At 36.0% G+C, this 24,134-nt stretch overlaps 1 protein-coding gene across 1 annotated transcript in view; it reads right to left on the minus strand.

The window, feature by feature from the left end:
• The window catches only part of PIK3C2G (phosphatidylinositol-4-phosphate 3-kinase catalytic subunit type 2 gamma), a 289,697-nt gene that overhangs the window by 40,944 nt on the left and 224,619 nt on the right, over nucleotides 1-24,134 (minus strand). The window contains exons 27-29 of the mRNA XM_036301543.1: nucleotides 12,789-12,978; nucleotides 12,190-12,311; nucleotides 8,214-8,322 (exon numbers count right to left, since the gene is read on the minus strand). Coding sequence (XP_036157436.1) covers nucleotides 8,214-8,322; nucleotides 12,190-12,311; nucleotides 12,789-12,978 — 421 coding nt within the window. The remainder of the gene's footprint in view (nucleotides 1-8,213; nucleotides 8,323-12,189; nucleotides 12,312-12,788; nucleotides 12,979-24,134) is intronic.

The following is a 24,134-nucleotide window of genomic DNA, read 5'->3' on the forward strand; positions in this document are numbered from 1 at the left end:
TAATTTAAAGGCTCTTATTAATATTTTGTTTAGCAATTATACTAATTCATTTATAATTTAAAATGATTGATATTTTGAGAGTTTATCAGTTCAAAGTTGTTGAAAACTTGTGGTTTTCCTATTTCATATGCATGAATTCTTGTTCTCAAAGACTACAAAGTACTTGCAAAGATCAGAAGTAATGCAATACAATACTGAGATCATTTTTTCCCTCTCTTTAAAATAACACATTAATAATTCCCATTTATTAACTGGCCAGCCAATATCTAGAATTGGCTGCAAGATATTCAGTTTTAGTGAGTTAAAACAATAAGCTAAATCTATCTCTCACACACCAAGAAGTGCTATAAAATGTGAATTTAAAAATGAATTCCCAGAAGTGTTTTAAATCAAAGTTGAACAGTAATTATATTTTATTGCCTTTTTCATAAAGTAGCTTGTCAGAATGTCCAGTCTTTAATGTGGTTCAACTCATTATATTCGTATTGGAGTTACATGGAAGAATGACACTATGAAAAATAGCAAAGTTCTAAAGAATCTTTTATAATTCCTGTTCTAACATGTCATCAACATTTTACCAGACTCTGAAAAATACTCTTGGTTTTACTGATGGTACACACATGACATTTATCCTGCCTGCAACATAATCTCAACGAGCTCCAAAGAGGAAAAGAGCAATGTAGTGACAAATGTAGTAATTAACATCTGGGTTTAGCAAGCAGGGAACTAGAAACATATGTTCACTATTAAGATAGGATTTACCCATTTGGATTTATTTTGACATTTGATTTCTGCTTTAAAAGCATAACATTGCTTAAGCCTTAAGTGATATTATTTCTTATTTTAGGGGACTTCTAGAAATTAACAACAATATGAGAGGAGCTAAAAATCACAATGAATATGGCTTAAAATTTTTAAAAACAACAACTGCTGTTTGCATATTTCAACTAAATTCAAATGTTCACATTTGTTTAAGTACTACGATCATTTTCTATAGTTTTTATTATATGTTTATATTACTCTCTATACAGATCTTATTCAGGTCACAACACAATTCCACCGAAACAGAGAAGAATTTAAAGAAGCAAAAGGAATTCTTGTTATCACAACTATAATTTGTTAGTAGAATGAAACTGCAAACATTGAAAGAAGAAAAGAAGTTTCTATCAGTTTGAGAGTAGAGTGTAAAACTAAACAAACCCAAGCCAAATAGGTACGGCACTAGGATGTCTAAACAGATGCTTGCAATCTCATTAAGAGAGATATCAGGATAGTGTATTACTGTGGTCTTCATTTATGCCTATTTTCTTTTATTGATAGGTGTGTGTGTGTGTGTGTGTGTGTGTGTGTGTGTGTGTGTGTGTGTGTGAGAGAGAGAGAGAGAGAGAGAGAGAGAGAGAGAGAGAGAGAGAGAGAGAGAGAAAGTCTCAGAGATTCATAGTCATCCCTCTACCTGGGCTGCTTCTGTGTCTTTAGTCCAACCCCCAGAGAGCTCCTTCCCATCTAACTTGACTGATACCAGATACTGGACTTTAAAGCAACCTCTTTATCTAATTTCCTTGACAAAAAGCAAGGCTTATTATAATTGAGAATGCCCTAGAAGGGCTCATAATAATATATTTTTCAATTTAACTTTTTGTTTTTATTTATTATTTATTTTTAAAAATCTTTATTTTTGTAAGTATTCCATATGTCCCCTTTCTTCCCCACTGACCTCTTCTAGCCCACCACCACCCCCAGCAATGACTATGATGGGCAACAATATTCACTAAGCCTTGCTGTGCTAAACTGCCCCTTTGCAAGTTTTCCTTACCTGTATATACATGACTCCTTTGCTTTCCTTTCTCATAGCAGTAGTCTACTACCATTTCTATATGAACCCCTTCTGTGGGTGCCGGGAGCCGGTCCATCCTTGCTGTTTCAAGGGACCTGTCATATATGGCATATTGTTCTTAATATGTTTGCTCACCTTCTTGGCACTATGTGTTTTAACCAAGGTCTCCTCTCTGAGAAAGGTTGTTTCCACAGGTAGGGATTTTCCCCTGAAGTTAGGGAGGGAATAAAACCTCTTAACTAAGTGCCAGGTGAGTAATTAATCACTTTAACTACGAACAATCGTGCTTAAGCCACATAATCTTTACTCCCTGGAATGAAGATAAGAAACGCCCTAACCTTTGTAATAGAGATTGATAGGATTGAATCAACTGGTATAAATACAGATGCAACAAGACAGCAAGAGACAGAACTTAGAACACAGAACTTAGAAGACAGAACCAGGAGGCACAGAACCTACACAGAACGTTCTCTAGAGACAGAAGAATTTCGCTGGAGAGAACATGGCAAAAGATCCTGGACAGAAACTGGCCTCAGAACCTAGAGACAGAACCTAGGGAGAGAACATGGCAAAAGATCCTGGACTGAACCTGACTACAGAAATTGGCAAGAGAACCTGACTAGAACTTGGTGACTGAACCTGGCTGGAGAACCTGGACAGAACCTGGCTGGAGAACCTAGCGAGGGAACATGGCTACAGAACCTGGCTGGAGAACCTGGAGAACCTAGCAAGAGAACATAGACACAGAACCTGGCTGGAGATCCTAACCAGAACTTCGCTGGAGATCCAGAGCAGAACCTCTCTGGAGATCCGGACCAGAACTTGGCTAGAGATCCTGGCTAGGCTGCTGATCAACTGAACGCTGTCTCCATGTCATTCCTTCTTCGCTGACTCCGTCCACACCTTTGGGGACCCCTGGACCTGCTGGGGCTGGACCCTGGCATGTGGGCAGATACATGTAGGAGTTCCCTATTGATGGCCTGCTGCCATGTCAAGACAAGAATCAAGCCTGGATAGTGTTGCTCAGTGTTTGAGCGCTGACCTATAAACCAGAAGGTCAAGGTTCAATTCCCGGTCAGGGCATATGCCTGAGTTGCAGGCTCAATCCCAGTTAGGGGGTGTGAAGAAGGCAGCCAATCAATAATTCTCTCTCATCATTGATGTTTCTATTTCTCTCTCTTCCTGTTTCTTTCTGAAATCAAATCTATAATAATAAAAGCATAATATGCTAATGAGACTGGACACCTTCTGGATGTCCTTCCTTCCAGACAAAGTTGCAGCGGGCAGGGGCCGAGGCAGAAGTGACAGAGGTCCTCAGCTGTGGTGGCGGTGGGCTGGGGCTGCTGCGATGGAGGACAGGGGCCGGGGCCAAGGCCCTTGCATGAATTTCGTGCATTGGGCCTCTAGTATATATATAAAAGACAGATCTCAACATGCATCCTAGTTACACTAGGATGAAATCAGAAGCCTATCCCAGTGTGCACTTACTTGCCTCTGTCTAAATAGGACAAATCCCAACACTTTAATGGGTACTTGATATTTTGTCCATTTCCTTGAAAGGCATAGTTTTAAAAACAGCTTATTATTATTATCAGTAAGGCAGCCTGCAGCATGCAAAGATGGCAATCCCATCCACTATCCCCTCAGCTCTTTCCCTTACAGACAACTGCCATATTCATGTGGTCCTTGACTATAGTGTAAGTTAATGGACATGACCTTCAGAGAATGTCAGAATTAATAAAGACCATTAAGATGTCAATATTCAATATTCTTGAACATGCAAAAGGGATTTGAAACTCAATGAAATAAAGTTGCCTTGGTCGTTCTTTACGAGTATGAGCAGCCAAGGCTCTTAGCTAACCAGAAGAGCCTGTTCCGAGCTGGCAGCTGGCAGGATTCTCAAGATTGCTTTTATCAACCTGGAGGTCTCTGTCAGGGGGTTCATGTGGGGGACTAGACACTGGAGTGAGGAAAAAATCAAAATCACATTACTATTTATTTAGTAACATTATCTAAGCTTTCCCCCAAAATGTTTTGTTTTCTACACATTTTAAAATCTCATTTATCACTATTAGTGTAGTAGGTTATGTATATAAGTAAATGAATTGTATGTTTTAGAAGCATGAACTAACTTCTTTAAAAGAAAAAACTGGTAAGCTATAAGAATAAATAAGAGACAACTAAATACTTTTCAGATGCAAACTCAATCTCTTAGGTTTTAAAATCTCATAAGTTAGTATATGCTAATGATTCTGTTATTTTTATTTAAAATATTTATTTAGTATTGATGAGTTTATAACTGTGCTATCCATGGGTAAACAATGAATGAATATAGTTACTGAGTTGTTTAAACTACAGAACAAGAGGAACGCATATAACCATAATGGATGCTTTGTCCTTATAGTTCCCTTTGTCTAGCACAACTTTCCCCAATTTCTGTTTACCAACTTCTACTTGCCCTTTCATAACAGTTTGAGTGCCATACTGTCTGGGATGCCGCTCTGCCTCACGCAGAATTGAGTTAAGTACTGTATATCCCTTTAAGTGCTCAGGCACTTGTCTTTTGATACATAATGGCATTCCAGCTGAGTCTCCAAACTGGAAGTAATATTGGAGCACAATGTTCCCGAGTCTATATTTGCTAAAAATCAATAAAATAGTAGGATATCTGTGTATCTACTATATTGAAGGCCAAATGTCTACGTTAAAAATAAACAAGTAACTATCTGAGGATGGTATACATAGAAGAGCAAAATAGAACCAAAGGAAGCAGAGGAAGGAAACAATAAACATAAAAATAAAGTATTAAAATAATATACTTAAGAGGGCCAATAAATTCCACATTTCATTCTTGGCAAGGATTAGTAAAATTCATAGTCCTCTGACAAGACTGATTAGGAAATGACATATGTGAATAATGAAAGAGTGGGCATCTCTTCAGATCTTATAAATGTTACAAATATGAGGGAACACTGTGAATGACTTCATGCCAATAAAGTAGCAAAAATTCCCAGAGAACTATAACTTATACATAGACCCTTCCTTCAAAAAACCAGAAAATGTGAATTGCCCTAGAACTCTTAAGTAAATGAAATCTCAAGACCTCCATGGCTTTACAAATTAAAGTTATAAAACCAATTTTATAGAAACTCTTCTACAGAGTAGGAAAAAAAGCAAGAATTTTTTGCAAATAATAGTATTATGAGTACAGCATATTCTTGATTCTTATTCCTGGTAAGGACATTATAACACAAAACAACTTCAGGCCGTTTCTGTCATAAACAAATTTGAAAACAAATATGAAAGAAAATGTTAAATCAAATACAGCAATACATAAAAAGAATAATACATGACAATCATGTGGAGTTTATCCTAGTAATGCAATTCTGTTTAAAATTAGATTATCCATTAATGTGATTTACCACATTAACAGAATAAAGGAGAACAATTATTGGTATTGGCTCATTGGTGACCAGCCCAATAGATTCAGGAGAAAACATTTCATACACTCAACCTTTATTGTAAAAATTATTGGCAATCTAGGAATAAAATTTTCTTAAAATAGCAAAGGTACCTACAAAACCCACATACTTAATGAGGAAATATTAGATACTTCTAAATATTAGGTGATGGAATAACACAAACACATCCACCATCACCTCTTCAATATATATTGGAGGCTCTTGAGAGTACTAAATAGCAAGAAACAAAAATAAGATTATATAAATATGGAAAAGAAATAACAAGACTTTTGTTATTAGTAGATAATATGATTGTAAGTGGAAAATTAAAAAAAATACAGCTAAATTTTTATAATTAAAGGCGAAGTTTGTAAGGTTGTTGGATAAAATGTCAACATACAAAATCAGTTGTATCTAAATTCTAATGAAAAATAGAGAAACAATATTTAATAGGTATTGTAAGACATCTGGATTAAGAAAATATTTTTAAGATCTGTGCACAGAACAATAAATCTATTATTGAGAAAACAATTTTAAAGCTTTAAATAAGTACAATATAATGGATTGGAAACTATAAGGATGAAATTTCAACAAAAATCCCAGTTGGTTTTTGCATGAAGTTAACAAGATAATTTAAATTGTACATGGAAATGTGAAAGTTCCGGAAGAGCTAAAATACTAAGTACTTAAGAATAAGAATAAAATAGAAGGACTTACTTTGCTAGATATCAAGACTTATTATAAAGCTACAGTAATTAAGACTGCTGGCACAAGAATAGACAAAGATCATTGGTGCAGAATATACAGCTCTGAAGTGGACACATAGGTAAATATCTAAATTATTACAAAGATAGCACTGCAGAACAGTAAGAAAAGGGAAGTCTTTCAACAGTGCTGGAACAATTAAAAATCTACCTGGAAAAAATAAGGTGATTCGTATCTTATACCATGCACTAAAGTCTACTTCAGATAGATGTAGTTTTAAATGTGAAAGAAAAACAACAACAAGGCTTCTAGAAAATAATATAGGAAGCTGTGCTTATGACACAGAGGTACGGTATATTCTTCTAACTCTAAGGAAGAATACTGACACATTTTATTAAATTAAAATTAAGAGTTTCTGTTCACCAGAAAACATAATAAAGAGAATGAAGGCACACGACACAGAGTGAAAGAAAATTGTTGCAACATATTTAACTAATGTAAGGCATCTATCCAGAATATATAATGAAATACTATAACTAAAACAAAATAATATCAAGTGATTCAATAGAAAAATTGAATGCTAAAAATTAAAAATAAAAAGAAGATCATCCCAGTCCAATGAGGAGGCCCAGAATCTCCCAGAGTCATGAGGGACACTGCTATTTTTCTTATTGTTTTTAGTCCCTCACTACTCTCTAAGGCTTAGCTTTATGTTCTGACAACCTGGCTTTGACCTCCTTATTGGTTTTAACCTTCCTCTCACAGCTTCCTCGCGAGAATGCTGAGGTCTGGCTGAATTGTATCCTTGCCCTTTTTCCTATGTCCCTGTGAGAGAATAATGGCCCCCCAAAGATGCCCACATTCGAATCTCCAGAACCTGTGAACATGTTACCTTACATGGCAAAAGGCACGTTGCAGTTAAAATGAAATTAAGCAGATCAAAATGGTGAGGTTATCCTGGATGACCACAAGGAGGGCCATAGGAAGTCAAAGGAGAAATGGTGACAGAAGCAGCGGTCAGAAGGTGCCATGGCTGGAAAGGGTACAAGTCAAGGAATGAGGCAGTCTCTGGAAGCTGAAAAGCCAAGGAAATGGATGTTTTTCCTAGTGTCTGAAGAAAGAACCAGTCCTCTAACATGAGTTTAGTCCTATAAGACCCATTTTTTTGGACTTTGACCTAAGAATTGAAAAATAAAGATATGTGTTGTTTTAAGCTACCAAATTTGTGGTAATTTATCATAGCAGCAATAGAATCGAATACAATCCCTTTTTTTCTCCCCCCTCACACATGACCTTTCCTATTTTTTAGGGTAACACTTCTCTATGCCAACTCCTTTATTTATTTATTTTTATTTTTTAAATATATTTTTTATTGATTTCAGAGAGGAAAGGAGAGGGAGAGAGAGAGAAACATCAATGATGAGAGAGAATTATTGATCGGCTGCCTTCTGTACATCCCCCACTGGGGATTGAGCCCGCAACCCAGGCATGTACCCTGACCCCCTGACTGGGAATGTAACTGTGACCTCCTCGTTCATAGGTCCATGCTCAACCACTGAGCCACACCGTCCTGGCCCCTAAGTCAGCTCTTTTAAACACTATCTCCTGTTAAAGGCATCAGTCAGATGCTCTCTTCTCCCTGAAACCTCATCTTCTCCCTGAAACCTCAGTCAGAGCGGAGCGGGGAGGAAGGCTGGGTGAAAAAGGTGGTTAAAAAAAGCCTCATAGACAGACAACAGTGTGGTGATTAGCAGAGGGAAAGAGAGGTGGGTGGAGGTAGGAGAGGGTGAAGGGGGGATGAACGGTGACAGGAGGAGACTAGACTTTGGATGGTGAGCTCACAGTGCAATGTGCAGATGATGCATTATAGAATTGTACAGTTGAAACCTGTATACTTTTATTGACCATTGTTACCCGCAGTAAATTCAATAAAAAGTCAAGAAGAGAAAATAAAGCAATTCTTAAAATTCTCTACAGTGCTAGGGCACCTAGCAGCACTGATATTTCACTAATCACATATTACTTCAAGTTATTTGAGGCCAACGTGCTATACCTTTTTTGCTGTTCCACAGTTTACTGTTTCAGAGATTTTCCACATATAAGACATGAATGTTTGTTGAAGGACTAACAGAATATTATCATAATGCATAATAAAATATTTCCAGTAATAGTTGATATTTTATGCAAAAGTATAAAATTAAATTGTAACATACGTTCGCAATCTCATATGATCTTGTTAATATCTGTTCCATGTAGTGATTTAGATCTCTGAATCTTTTATGATCTGAATCTGTAAAAGGTAAATGCCACCAATGAGGAAACCTGTTTTAAAAGAAAAAAAATTGTGCATTCATTAGTTCGAAAATTGGCCTCTTCATTTTAGGATTGTTTGTGAAACTATAGCTACATCAGATGAGATTATGGCCAATGAAAATATTTTTCTTTAAATCACATGATTGACACTGAGAGTTTCATTAACATGGCTGTGGTCACTTGTGGTATTTTAATTGTCACTAATATTAATAATAATTTAATTTAGCATACTGAACTAATATATCTGTTCCTTCTGACTGTATTTATGGTAGACCACACATTTTGTCCCTAAAACACATGTGGGGGCTTAATAAATATTTTCTAAAGCTAATGATTCATAATTTTTCAAGAAGGTCAGATTGCAATGTTTCTTCTGGGTTCACTGGAGACACTGCTACAGGAACTAAATTAAACTCTTAGCAAGTGACATATGCTTCCATCTGGCCTGAGCCTTTTGGAACAAAGTATCACTTTCCCCAGGAGTCTGACTTGCAGAATTTCCTTCCTACTATCTGATGATTTACCTCCATGGGTTAGATAGGATCAAGCCCAACTATTGGACGGGATGACCTGTTAATGGTTAGCATTTGGCAATGAATTTTGAGGATTAAATATAATCATTTTAGGAACTATCTAGCAGCTTCCTCCAATTGCAGTCTTGCTCTGCCTCCTTCTTAATTCTGCTTCTTTGCTATGACCTTTTCCTGGGGAAAGGAGACTGGGGATAGTGAAGCACTGTCAGCAAACACACAGAAGTATGTGACAACTTCAGGCATCCCATCCACTGCCTCCTGTGGAAATGTCAGGGAAGCCCAAAACAACATGTTTGTGTAGTTAAGTAATTTTCCTATTTCTTAAAGGTCACTTGCAGTTTGAAAGCTTAAAGTATTAAACATGTTTGTCCTGATTTGTTATGAAAATTAGTGCCATACACAAGTAACCAAGATATAGATATGCATTTGATAGACATATTGGGTTGGTTTTAAATAGTAATTTGTATATCGGAGGACAAATTTTCCTTATTGCTAGAATAAAATGGAGTTCAACATCAATTCTATGCCTTTGTTGATGTTTTGATAGATATATGTACTAAAAAAAATCTGTGTACAAAGAAATACATGAGAATTGAGGAATTCAGCTATAGTAATATTCACTTGAGCTACTTTTCAGTTATATGCTAAATATAACATATAATTTCATTCTTAAAATTATTTTTTATGATCTTTTATCTGACAGTGACCTAATTTCCTCCCTTAATTTTGTTCAGACCAAAGATCAGAAAACACTACACTTGCAAACAGATTGGATACCTGGTTATTAGGATAATTTATTTTCTCACTACCAACACCAGTATTTTGATTTGCTCTGTATTTGACCCCAGAGATTTATTTTACTGCCCAGAATAATGTACCCAAATAAGATGTTGGATGATTGGTGAAGGTAGAAGAGGGAGAAGGAATCAGCCCTTCTCCAGCAGATTAATTTTAAAGAAGACTGTTTACTTTTGAGAAAGATTTCCAAGCCCTTGTACTCTTAGAAAGAGCCCAGAGGTACACATAGCCCAATGTGAAGATCCCCATTGCATGCTGTGAGCGATTTGAATTTTATTCCTCACAAATTTAAATTTCTCATTATACTTTCCAGGTCAGGTTTACTCCATTCTCATATGGTTTCTCTGAGTGAATTTAGAAGTCAGAGGACAGCTTGCCCTCATCCTTAATTTATATGCATTGCTGTAACCCTTAGCTCCTTTGGGGCTGTTAGCATACAGATACAGTTCAGGGCACAAAGGACTAAATCTCCCTCTCCTCCACACAGTGCTTGAATAGTTTCAACATCAATTTAAGTACCATTGTCAGGCAGTAGTTGTTGAGCAAAGCCAGATCCTAACTAAAGCTGAAAACTGAGAAGAGGTGCACATAGATTATTACCACTTTTAAGGTTTTACAAGTTATGCTAATATGTATTAGAAAGATACGAAAGTAGAATAGAGAAGCGTTGAGACCAAAAAGGAAAGCTCTTCAACATGAATTAACTTATCACTTCTTAGTAGGGTATGATGGCAGCTACTGATGTTGAATTTAATATGTGCAGCCAATCGGAAATGTTGCCAGCATCTCTTCTTTCTCAGTTATTTTATTAGATTATTTTTTGGGAGGGGGGAGTCATTCTTAAAGCTGATGTCACTTTGAGAAGTTTCCACAGCCACATTCCTTTCCTCCCAGTCTCTTGAATGTGCTCTAACTCTAATTTTGTTGACTTCCTGATATTTAAAGCATCTGTATTTCAAAATTTCTGTGACATCTACAAGTATGTGAACTGCCGGAAGCCGGTCCATCCTTGCTGCTTGACACAGTTGCTGCAGGGAAGGAACATCTGCACAGCATATGTTTCAAAGGACCTGGTGTATATGGCATACTGTTCTTAATATGTTTGCTCCCCTTCTTAGCGCTATGTGTTTTAACCAAGGTCACCTCTCCAAGAAAGGTTGTTTCCTCAGGTGGGGATTTTTCCCTGGAGTTAGGGATTAACAGGACTAAGGAAGGGAATAAATCAGTAAAACCCCTTAACTAAGTGCCAGGCGAGTAGTTAATCACCTTAACTACGAACAATAACGCTTAAGCTACATAATCTTTACTTAGGATACTTTCCTTCAGTTACTTCCTTGTAGTTTAATAGAACAATAGAGTAGTGACCTTGGAATGGAGATAACAAACGCCCTAATCTTTGGAATAGAATGGATAGGATTAAAATCAAATGGTATAAATACAGATGTAACGGGACAATAAATAGAGAACCTGGCTGGAGAACCTGGCTAGACTGCTGATCAACTGAACGCTGTCTCCGTGTCATTCCTTCTTCACCGGCTCTGTCCACACCTTTGGGAACCCCTGGACCTGCTGGGGCTGGACCTCAACAGTGAACTACTCAGTTGTCAATAGTGCACACTATCTGTCCACCCACTGGTATCTCTGCTTACCTTTATATTTTGAAAATGAATTCAACCTTGAAAGTCTACTAAAAATACATATGCACAAAGTATGTCAGGGCAGGTAAGACCATTCACATTATTAAAGGACCATTTAGTTAAAAATTTGAGTCTAGATGAAATTGCATTTGGTTTACCAAAGTGCCAATATCATACTTTCTGGAAGTCCACCCTTTAAAAGTCAAGATACACTTTTGTTGTACACTGAAGTCTATGACCTAAGTTTGGCTAGTTATGTTAAATTTTAGAAAGTTTTTTGGGACAGAAGTTATTTTCATTATATTTTTAGTTTGCTTACATTTAATGTTTTTTTCCAATAAAACATGAATGGAAGCAATAGTTTTCACAGTTGCATCAAAATGAGCATAGCAACAAATTAAATTTAGATAGTGCAAATTGAAGCCAACAATGATAACAAAGTGAGTTGATTTTAATAAATTCTATGATATTAAAATTTACTATATTAAATTTTCTATGAAAGATTTTACTATATTAAAATTTTAATTTCTTCTGGAACAGCAAGTAAATATATCAGAGCTATATATTGCAGTTACTTATTGTAAGAGTAGACCAATTTAGTTCTAAATTTTTAATTTTAATTTTAGAGAAAAACCCCAGAAGATAAAATTCAAAAAAAAACCCGATTATCTTAATAACTGATAAAAAAAAGTAATTAGTTCTCAATTTTTCTGTCTACAAAATCAATGGCTGGAAGCAGACAGAAAATTGAAAACCTTGTTCTGTTTTATGAGACATACTTTTTTGACTCAGAGCAATACAGACTTTGCTGCTGTGTTGCTTACAAATAGGAACTCCCATAACCATCGTTTTCCCGTATTTTCAAAGACAAGTACTGAAGGCACACACTGTGGACGACAGTGCCTTACTCTGGGAGAGTCAGTGATGCAAACTGCTTCTGAAGTTGGCTGTGAAGTTTTGAAAACTGTTCAAATGATTTTTCTGTCAGGCTTGTTTCGTTGTTACTGTGTGTCACCTGGATTAGATACAGCTGCAAAAAAATAGACAAAAATCAAAAGACAGCAATATCAACCTGTGATACCTTCTACATCTGACTGCATGTCACTAAACAAAGCAGGAGTCTTTGTGCATAAAAAATCATCACAAAAGTTGAGAGATGCAATTTGTAATGGCAAAATTACATATAAACACAGCGTATAATAATAATCTAATGTGCTGGGAACAGACGCCCAATTTCTGCTCTTCTTGCAGACACTTCAATCAGCTCTTGTTTCATATTCTACCACGGGCAGGATCTGTTCTCTTTGATGGTTCTCTTCTAATAGCTCTGGTTGTTATGATTTGTCCTTAGAACATCCTCTTTAGTGGCACTTCTGCTCAAAATGAAACTGATTTTTCATTTGCATAGTAAAAGCAAAAATCATGGCTTAAGGAAGGATGTGTAGCATAGAGAAGGGAGTCTGAAGGCAAATGATATTTAAGTTAAGATGACAGACTTGAGACTTACAGGACTAGTCATGTTGCTGAACCTTAAAATTGTTGCTCTTTGAATTGACCTGGTTGCACTCAACATACAGGATTCCTGGGGAAAGTTCTGTGAAGTACACTTGGCAGGGCTTATGGCTGTCATTTGTACCAGCGTGTGGATCAAGTTATTCAACTTAACAGGGAAACACTCCAGACTTTCCTTTATTTTCCTAGAGAAACGAAAAAGAAAAGATAATGGGTTACAGTCCCTTGAATGGACTCATTTCACTTAAGATTTGTTTCCTTGTGTTTGTTAGATGTGGAGGAAAAAGTCAAGAATCAGCAATTTTTATTTGGAGCCCAGCTATTAAACCTTATTTTTTTTGTAAACTTCAAGTTTACAGTTTGAGTTGTTAGCAGATATAAAATAAACTCTCATAGTGAAATATAAAACTGTGATTATAAACTTGTATTTTGACTTATTTTAGATTTTTTTTCTATTTTAAAGATGATAATTTAAAATTTAATTTTACTTTAGAATTATTTAAAATATTTACATAGCTCCAGAAGTTAATATATATATATATAGTTAATATATAATCTACAAAGAATATATATTTCAAGAAGCCAGCATCTATCCTGCACTCTCTCTTTTTCCTTCCTTCCCCTTATATTTAAAAAAAATATAAAAATTACAGTTTAACTTGTATCATTTGAATTTTGTATGTATTTGTGAATTTTTTTCAACCATCTTACAAAAAAGTTGCATACAATTATACTATACCTAATATACAAGTATTTTATATGAAATTTTTTTCATTCTCTGGTCTTTTTGGTTTGTTTTGGAGTGTTTCTGCTTCTTAATGTTAATTGTGTTGTTGTTTTAATTTAAGAAACTTTGCAACTGCCTTCTAATGGTATAACAAATACTTTTATGTAATATTCTTTATCTCCTTTGTACCCCTCTCCAGTATCTAATTTGCAGTGTTGTCCTGTTTATCCCAGGTAATACTATAAAGCAAACATTATGCTTATTCTACTTTTCTATTTTTTCTTATTCTACATTTCATATGTGCTTCCTATTCCACTTTCATTTTTTTAGTGCTATTGTGTTTACATCATACAGTAGTATTTCTACTATACATATTATGCAGTCTCTCTTCTAAATAGCATTAAATCTTAAACTCTCTACCAGTCCATATCTCTCAGTCATTTTGACTATCTGAAGCTAATTCTCATAAATCCTTCAGGAATGCCCAAGGTTACAAGTTTCTGAGTTTTGGGTGTTGATAATCATTTGTCTCTGGGCCTTTATACTTGAAAATCAATTTGGCTAAATACAACATTTTTGGCTTACACTTTATTGTTTTGAGTGTCATCAAAATATTATTCCATTTTCTTCTGGAATAAAGAATTGCTATCCAAAACTCCGATGACATGCTGAGCTTTTTTCTCTTATAAAGAACTCCCTCTTTTTGCCTAGAGGCTTAAAAAGGTTTCTTTTTCTTTGAAGTCCAGTAGTTTTTCTAAGATATCTTTTAGTTTGGTTATTATAGGTAATTTTTCTGAATATGCACTGTGTCTTTCAATATGTAATTTTGTCTTTTGATTTTTCAGAATTTTCTTAAATTTTAAAATTTTATTTTAACTAATATTTGATACTATGAGTAAAATTTTAACTCATTAATTCTAACAATATATCTTTTTATTCTTTTGAAATTTGAATGAACGCAGTCATGTAACCTGCAAGTAATGAAGGAGGTGTTTTGTCACCCTTTGTACTGCTAAAACATCTAGTTCAATGGTAAATAGAAGTGGTGGCACCTAAGTTTGTTCCTGATTATGAAGGAAACATTTTCAATGTTGTACCATTAAATATAATGTTTTTTGTAAGTTTTTAGTTGTAGGTTATGGACATTCCTTTCTATTTCTAGACAGCTTTTCAAAATGAGTGATTCTAAATTTTATTAATTGCATTTTTCTGAATCTATTGAGATGATCATATAATGTTTTTCCTTTAATTTTTTATTTTCACTACTGAGTCTTGAATATTTACCTTGTAACCACTTATTTCACTGAACTCTTGTTATCCTTTTTTTTTTGGTTAATTCTTTGGAATTGCTATATTTGTTGTGTTATTCAAATGGAAAATAACAATATAACAAAGCCTAAATATAGAACTTTACTATCAATATAGAAGGCATTATTTTTTTCCTGACATTAATGGGAATGCCTACAATTTTTCACTTTTAAAAGTATGATGTCTAAGTTTCTTTATATTCTATGTTTGCTAAGATTTTCTAAGAGAAATGGGTGTTACCTGTAGTCAAGCACTACTTTTCTGGGTAGGCTTCTATCAAAGTTGCAATACCTGTTTTACAACTAATCTGCCATGTCCTCAATGTTAGCAGTGTAGTTCACTAATGTTTAATAATTGTCCCCTCACTTTTATAAAACTTCAAGCCCATTTATCTTGTTCTAGTATTGGACTTTTTTGAGTAAATTCCAAACTTTTCCCATTTTCATCAATCGAGGTCAAAGTTTGCTAAGGAAGTTAAAATATGACTCTGATCATTATTCATTTCCACAGTGTTCATTGTTTCTAAAAATGTTCTTTGAATTTATGGAAATATAGTACAGTATATAACATTTGTTTTTTTCTTTATTGGCAAAGACATGAAGATAATAAAGTAGAAGTATACTATTAATCATGACTTATGGAGACTCTACCTTTCATTCATTCAACAAATACTTACTGAACATATATATATTTTATGTGTTAGGGTGAAAAGCTCTCAGGTGATAGCATGTGCTCCTTTCTTAAGTTCTGGTATATTCACCCTCGCAAAATCTCAACTGTGTTCATGCCGTATTCACACACTGCCCAACAGTTAAGACATAGGAAGAATGGAGATGAAGGATAAACCTTTATGATAAACCTATAGAGTTTTAGGACAGACTCTCACCTAAATCCATCTCCCATCTCTCAGGTGGCAGATTAATAGGTCAAATCAAACAGTTTTATTACACATGACTCAAGTTGGTACCAGTGCTCTGAGAGCAATAGGTTTTAGGCCTCTGTGAGGTGACAGCTTTTTGATTTATTTTGTTTAACTGCAGCATCAACAGGCTTATGCTTTGGATTACCCATGTATTGCAGATCCAAAGCAACAGCTGGAGGGATCCAATTCTTAAATTCCTAGGGGAAAGCTCTAGGCAGTCTTGAGAAATGCTTCTATATCCCTGCTAGGCACTATGTTCTGTGCTGGGGCATAGATGTGAAGAAAAGAATTCAGATTTCTGCCCTGAGGGAGTGTATATCCTTTGGCAGGGCTGCACACAATGCCTTATGTTAATCTTTCATTCTTAGAGGAAAGTGTAATTATTTTAATAATAGATAAGAAAGACCAAGAGAGGTGAAATGCATACCAAAGGTGACATCATCCAGGAAGTAGTAACCAAAAATTCCAACTGATGTTTATCTGATTCATAACATATGCACCTTTTTATATGATATAAATATCTTAAATTTACCATTAGAAGCACCTGCTGTAGCAGGTTTCCATAGCTATGTGAGTGTCAATGGGTAATGGATTTGATCAATCTCAGTGTAGTTCAATAATTATCCCTCAATTCAGAAAACTGGGTTGAATCCTGCAGCTTTGATCTTCCATGTCTAGTTCAGCATCTAGGCAGACTTCATTTTTTGTAGATGAAATATTATAATATTTTTGAATTCACATTTCTGTTAATATGTTACTAGAAATGCCAAAAGTTTTTTACTGCTTCCTGAATCAGTCAGAATAACCATTGAGAAAAAATGCCCTTAGTGGCTATTGAACAGCGATTGAGTGAAGGTTCTCAGGCAGTTTGATGAATACCTGTTTTACTGGTCAGTCTCTGTAATAGTTTCAGGGAAATATTGCTCAAAAGGTTTTTTTTTTGTGAAGAAATTTGCTTAAGAATATTCCTATTTTACCATATTGCTTTCATATATAAATGGAAGTGACTCACTCCCCATGAGCAAATTTTTTTTCATCTAATTCTCAAACTTCATTTTCATTGCAGAGATTTTGTCATGTGTGATAAACACATTACTTTTTTTTTCTTTTTTGGGCATTACTGACTGAGTATCTGGCTCTGTTAGTTATTCAGAGGTAACAATGAATTAAAAAGCTTCATCACAATTTCTTTTATTTAATGAAGAAAAGTCATAGTTTAATGTTGAATTTATAATCTATAAAATGTTAGAACAGTACTTTCTCCCTCTTAAGCCTAAAAGTATGCAGTCAAGATAATTCCTATTTGCCTGGCCTGTGTGGGTCAGTGGTTGAACATTGACCAGGAGGTCACAGTTAGATTCCCAGTTAGGGCACATGCCTGGGTAGGGTGTGCAGGAGGTAGCTGATCCATGATTCTCTCTCATCATTGATGCTTCTCTCTCTCTCTCTCTCTCTCTCTCTCTCTCTCTCTCTCTCTCTCTCTCTCCCTTCTGCTCTGATATATACATATATATATATATATATATAATCTTTTTAAAGGTAATTCCTATGTTGTTACAAATTTATTGCAGGGGTCAGAAGGAGCCACCTGAAGATGTGCCCCAGTGTTACACAGATGATTGTGAATTGAAGGCAACTAAGACTCTGTGGGCTCAAAAGTAACTTCTGCTCCCCTCTTAACTAGAATAATTTAAATTAGGAGCCTGGCACATGATAAGAGTTAAAACCAGAAATGACTTTTTAACCTATTTATATTGGAGGGTAAACTAATAAGTACTGACCATGTGCTCTTCTGGCAATTACCTCTGCCTCAAGGTGCATTACCTCATCCTTAGCTCAGAATGCCACATGTACCTCAATTTCCCTTTCTGTCTCTGACTCTCTCATGCATGTGATTAAATTTAGTTATTTTCTCTTGTCAATCCATCACGCTTATTTGATTATTAGACCAGCCAAAAGAACCTTGAGAGTAGAGGAAAGTTTCTTCTTTGCCTTCTGGACCAATAAGTAGTCAAACCCATATTTTTTAACCAAAAAAACTACCATTCCACAATGAACTCAATGAATGATCAATTCTGATGCATTTTGGGTACATAATTTTAAAAAATGTTCTTCTCTATGCACCTTTATTTTTAAAAATTCAAGATTACCATGGAAAAGAAAGCAATTAATAATTTTGGTTGCATATGTAATGTGTATGTACACATATGCGAACACAAAATTTGATATTCTAGTGAAAGGTTAAAACAAAAAGGTTAAAAGAAAATAAATACAAAAACAGGATATGTCATGTTAATCCTTGTGCTTTGATGGCAGGGAGCCCTAATTTAAGAAACATAGCTATAAGCACTTAGACATTTTCTTACCACATTCCTTCAACTAGTCTAAGGACACTAAAGTTAATGAACACGTATATTTATCTGAGATTACCAGAGCATTCAGAGTTACATATGCAGGATTTTTCTTTTTTCTGTCTGAGTTAGCTGGGTCCAGGGAGGAACATCCATTATGCAAGAAATCAATTTTGTTCCCTCTGAGCTCACTTATTAGTTCTGCTTGTGATATCAAGAAACTCATTTAGCCTTCAGGAGAATCAATTGTTTCACCTATAAAACACCATTGATGACTAAACCATGCCATCCGCCAGGATTGTTGATAGGATCAAATGAAGTAACACAGGAAAAGCATTGGAAATAGAATAATAATATGCAAATATTATTTCAGAAATGTTACTACCACTTAAGTAAAGAAATAAAGATGTGAGAACCCCAAAGATAGCAAACTACATGTAGAGGGATAGAGGGAAAACAAATGTACAAATTATGGTTCTGTGAAAACTGAAATGAGGTAAACTCTCCTGAAATCCTACAAAAGAGATATTAGATAGGGATTAAAAAGAAGCAACTTTAGAATTATTTTTCTTTCTTTCCTTTTTTTTTTCTTTCCTCTTGTTTCATAGTTAGCACTTGCCTTCAAAAAACACACAATCTTTCCTGTTTTCCCAGTTACCTTTTAAGTCTTCAGAATTCATCTAGAGGTCAGCAAATCTCATGTAAATGTCATCACAGGTGCCTAACTCTGCTGACAAATAAGAGTTTCAGGCTCCAAATCTTAACTAAGTGAAATAAGCCAGTCAGAGAAAGATAAATATCACATGATCTCACTCATTTATGGAATATAATGAACAACATAAACTAATGACCAAAAACAGATGCAGAGACAGAGAAGCATCGATCAGATGGTCAAACCTCAGAGGGAAGGTAGGGGAGGGTGGGGTTAAGGGGGAGAGATCAACCAAAGGATTTGTATGCATGCATATAAGCCTAACCAATGGACACAGACAACAGGGGGGTGAGGGCATGAGTGGGGGGTGGGGGGGCAATGGGGGGATAAGGGCACATATGTAATACCTTAATCAATAAAGACATTAAATAAAAAAAGGGTTCCAGGCTCCATGGCCTTGACTATGAATAAGTAATTCCAAACTATTTCTTACGGAGATTCCTTATAAAACGTGGCCAAATCAAAGCAACTGTAATAAATGAACTAAGCAAAGGCTGATGGACTGGACTTATTATGCATAAGTAATGTGTCAGTGATGTGATATTCCAGGTTACTATCCTCCCCTCCCAAAGCCAGTTTATTTTATGGGTGATATTAAAATAAAATTGTATGCAAAGCAAGAAAAAATCTTAACATGCAATAATATAGAAAAATCAGTACTGGTAAATCGTGCTATCATTAAGCTAATAAAAACCTTCAACATATAAAAATGTATTTTAAAGTAGTAAATTATTGCCCTGACTGGTTTGGCTCAGTGGATAGAGCATCGGCCTGCGGACTGAAGGGTCCCAGGTTCGATTCCAGTCAAGGGCATGTACCTTGGTTGCAGGCACATCCCCTGTAGCGGGTATGCAGGAGGCAGCTGATTGATGCTTCTCTCTCATCGATGTTTCTAACTCTCTTTCCCTCTCCCTTTCTCTCTGTAAAAAAAAAAAAAAATCAATAAAATATATTTTAAAAAAATAGTAAGTTATTGTAATCTCATTTCTTGTTAAATTGGGAGATAGCACTTTGGCGCACTGAACAGGATCAGGCATACCAGTGAGGACTGAGTGATGCACATAGCTGTTGGGGGATAACAGCTGTTGTGAAACAGTACTATTTGGACTATTTATCTCTTAAAATGATGATTTCTGATACTCTTGATGGGTACATTAAACTTTTCAAATGCTTTTAACCTTAGACTGGTAGTCTTCCAAAGAGTTCAAAATATACATATTTTGCAGTTAAGGTGTATCCTGACTTGATATTTAGGCAAATTAGGCAAATTCTCAGTTTAACTTACAGAATTCAAAAATAGAGATTCTCTTACTGCAGAAATTTAGAATAGCAACTAAGTTTTCAAACATGGTAGTGATTGTGACTGGTCCACACAATTTAGGAAGTACAGGCCTATAAAAGCTCTTATACCTGAAAAAAATTACTTTATCAAGTCAGTTTAGTTCAGATTAGTTTTTATAATTACATTTAAAAAATAGGAGACTTTCACAATGAAAGGAGAAATTTCACTTTGCATTTTTCTTTGAATCTTCTTTTCTAATTTGGGCCAAGGTGGACAACATGATTGCTAATTCCGCTAGGTTCTGCTTTTGATTTTCTTTCTTTCTTTTTTTTTTTTCTTGTAAGCCTTTATTTCTATAGGTATCAATGGTTACAATAGGACAAAGGAAAATTCTGACCTTTATTTGTGGAAATACAATAACCCATGAGATGACAATTTGCAAAGTACTAAAAAAGCATCAAGAACATTTAATGATAAAAGAACCTTGGGAACTGCATCTCGGTCCCATACTCTCTCAGTCTTGAAGAGAAACCAGATAGGAAGGCAGTGAACTATGTTTTGAGACATTGGAGCATAGTCTTGTCTCACTCTGTATCCATGCCGAATACATAAGGAGGAATAAGGGAACACTGGGGATTTCTGGTATTCTGTCTGCATATCCTAGCTTTGGCTCCTTTGTTTGTGATGTGGAGACTGGGGACACTCGCTCTGACTGTCCCTGACATTTCCAATGGCTTCACAGTTGTACCTGTTGGGACAGTCACTGTGTCTGCTCTGCCCAGTGGCCCCTTATAACTAAGACTATTCTCTCTAAAGCTCAAAGTTCAGAGAAGAAGCTCTTGGTTGTTGGCGTTTTCTTTGTGTGTGAAGGAATGACCCTTGATAGGAGTATAGATAAGAAAGAGAATCCATGATAGCTTTTCATGAAGGACCTTGTCCAATAGGGACAAAAGTAACTAGTTAAGTCAATGACATTGTCTCTCTTTCTTGAATTTATACTAGAGAATGTTGGCCAATAGGTCGAGAGTTAGTATATGATAGGCAGAGATAAGTAGAGTGAAAGATCTCTTTTTCCATTAGATACTAGCCAGACGCTACTGGTTTCTGGGGTTTATTAGATTACAGTTTGAAAATCTCTCTCTCTCTCTCTCTCTCTCTCTCTCTCTCTCTCTCTCTCTCTCTCTCTCTCTCTCTCTCTTCCCAGGGATACCAGATAAATCCCTGCTTCTTGCTAACAAAACACCTCACTAATGCAAGCTATTTATTTTTTGAGGATTGGAGTTTTGTTTTGCTTCAGATTACTTTCAATTTCAGCTGAAGAACAAAAGTTATTATACTTACTAAACCACAAAATCTGTGTGGCAGACCAAATGGAATACTGGGAAAACATGCAAAATTTCCCCTCACATTTTTGGAGGAGGAAATGGATGATGTGAAAAGCATGATCTGTATGTGGGAGGGGGGGTAGGCAGAGAAGCTTATGCTTAATGATCCCAGTCTGGGCTGTGAAATAGGTTATCTGTTTCTAAGGACAAGTAACCCGAGGTTTGAGATGATTGAAAATTCTGAAATACCCCATTTGGACATCATTTTAATGGATGGCTGCCTTTGTTGCCTAGCACTGGGCCCAGCAGAGATATTACATGAGAGTATCAATTTGCAGGGACTGAGTCATGAGAATTTCTTGGTTCTAATCAATAGCATCCAGCTGAAAGGGGAGTAGAAAAAAGCAAGAGAACCAAATAGAAGAGTTGGCAATGATGTGAAAAACCTTTGTGGCCAGGAAAACAATTTTATATTAATTTTTTTCTAAATGCCATTAATTGTGATACAGTTCTTTTTTAATTTTATATTTTGTTTTAGAGAGAGAGGAAGGGAGAGGGAAGAAGGGAGGGAGGGAAGAAAAAGAAGAAGAAGAAGAAGAAGAAGAAGAAGAAGAAGAAGAAGAAGAAGAAGAAGAAGAAGAGGAGGAGGAGGAGGAGGAGGAGGAGGAGGAGGAGGAGGAGGAGGAGGAGGAGGAGGAGGAGGAGGAGGAGGAGGAGGAGGAGGAGAAGAGATCAGATCAATGGGCTGCCTCCTACACGCCCCCATGGGGATCGAGCCCAAAACTTGGGCATGTACTCTTGGGCATGGACTGACGGAATCGAACCTGCAACCTTTTGGTGCACAGGATAATGCCCAACCAAACTAAGCCACACCGGCCAGAGCTGTGATACAGTTCTTAATGCCACACAGAGTACAGCATCCTTTGAAACTCTTATAATGAGCTCTTAACCCAGAATGTGAATATCCAGGAGTGAGGTAGGATCCTGTATTTTTCATAAGTAGAGTACGCCCTTTGAGAGGCAGGAAAAAACCTTCTTTCTTTCAAGTTTCAAACAGGGTCAAGGATGGCAGCCTCTTAGTGGTAATACTGTAGCCTGGACTAAGACACTCCAGGTAGCCACACATGTTGTCTCAGATGGCTTAGTCCTCATTCAAGACCCAGGTATGTGAGCTTGGTGGTAGGGGGGAGGGTGTGTTTTCTTGTCTTATTTTTATCTTCTTAGTAGTGATGTCAGAATAAACAGGGACATAAAACACGTTTAGCTCTGCAGAACACAAAGGAGAGGAGTTTAAATATACAGGGGCTCTCAAAAGTAGGCAGAGTTAATGACACGCCTTGAAGCACCAGGACCGGTGCTGGATACATTACAGAATGCTGTTTCTTTTTTGGTAAATTATGTGCACTGATGTCTACACTTCAAGTTTCTCCATAAATTTAGAAATCTATGTGCTCTCAGAGAATGCAACTTAAAATAATATTATTTACATAGAAAAGTAAACACCTGTACATAGTTTTTAACATTTATTTGTATCTTGTCATTTAAAGCCCCCATTATTGTTTTTAATTTTTTTTAAATTGAATTTACTGGGGGTGACATTGGTTCACAGAACCATATACATTTCAAGTGTACAACTCAATAAAACATCATATGCACACTGTGTTGTGAGGCCATTGCCCCAAGCAAAGTCTTTATCCTTCCCTTTTGCCTCCCCCCACCCAACATTGCCCAGCTCCACATACTCCCAAACCCCCTTTCCCTCTGGCTATTAGCTACCACCACACTGTTGTCTATGTCTATGTAATATATATATACATAGTTTATATACATAGTATATATATATATATATATATATATATATATATAGTTTATATATAATGTTTTATATATAATATTTATATATATAATGTTTTCCTATTGTAATGTTTTACACACACACACATATAATATTAGAGACCCGATGCATGAAATTCATGCAAGGGACTCGGCCTTCACAGCCCTGGCTGCCTCGGCCCTCGCAGCCCCTGCTTCATCCAGAAGGCTGTCCAGATAGTCATTCTGCTGTTCAGTCTAATTAGCATATTAACTCTTTATTATATAGGATTTTTTGCTTAATCCCTTCACCTTCTTTCATCCAATTCCTGAGCCCTCTCCTCTCTGATGAGGCCATAAATGTGAGTTAAATATGCAAAGCAGGCATGAATGTATATTGAAAAAGTAATCTACTGGGAAGAAGATTAATGTGGTAATAATAGAGTTGGGGTGGATAAACCTTCATGAAGACAGTTACATTATAAGGTCATCAAAAATATGAGAAGTAGGACATGACAAGTCAAAGACAATAAATGAACAAAGAAATCATATGCCCTAATTTAGATGACTAGACTTCTTTTAAGTATTCAATGGAGAAAAGTGCTTCATCATAAATTTCTCAAAAGAAGTTTAATTAACAGAACATAATACATAACATCTGAAAGCGAGAAAATTAGCCTGGCAGAAGATATGCAGGAGCTGATATACTGGCTCACTGCCAGGAGGCTATTGGCTTCAGATCTACTTTCCATATTGGTTCAAGTCCTCTTGAATGGAAAGGGGAGGTGAGTGAACCTAGGCAAGCTCACCCATATCTAAGATCCTGCTCTTTACAGATCTGGTGGGTCAGATGAAATGGGGGGATGTGGAAGGACAGGATTCTGGCTGACACATAAAGCACA

This window comes from Myotis myotis, unplaced genomic scaffold, assembly GCF_014108235.1.
Source record: "Myotis myotis isolate mMyoMyo1 unplaced genomic scaffold, mMyoMyo1.p scaffold_m19_p_3, whole genome shotgun sequence".
NCBI lineage: Eukaryota > Metazoa > Chordata > Mammalia > Chiroptera > Vespertilionidae > Myotis > Myotis myotis.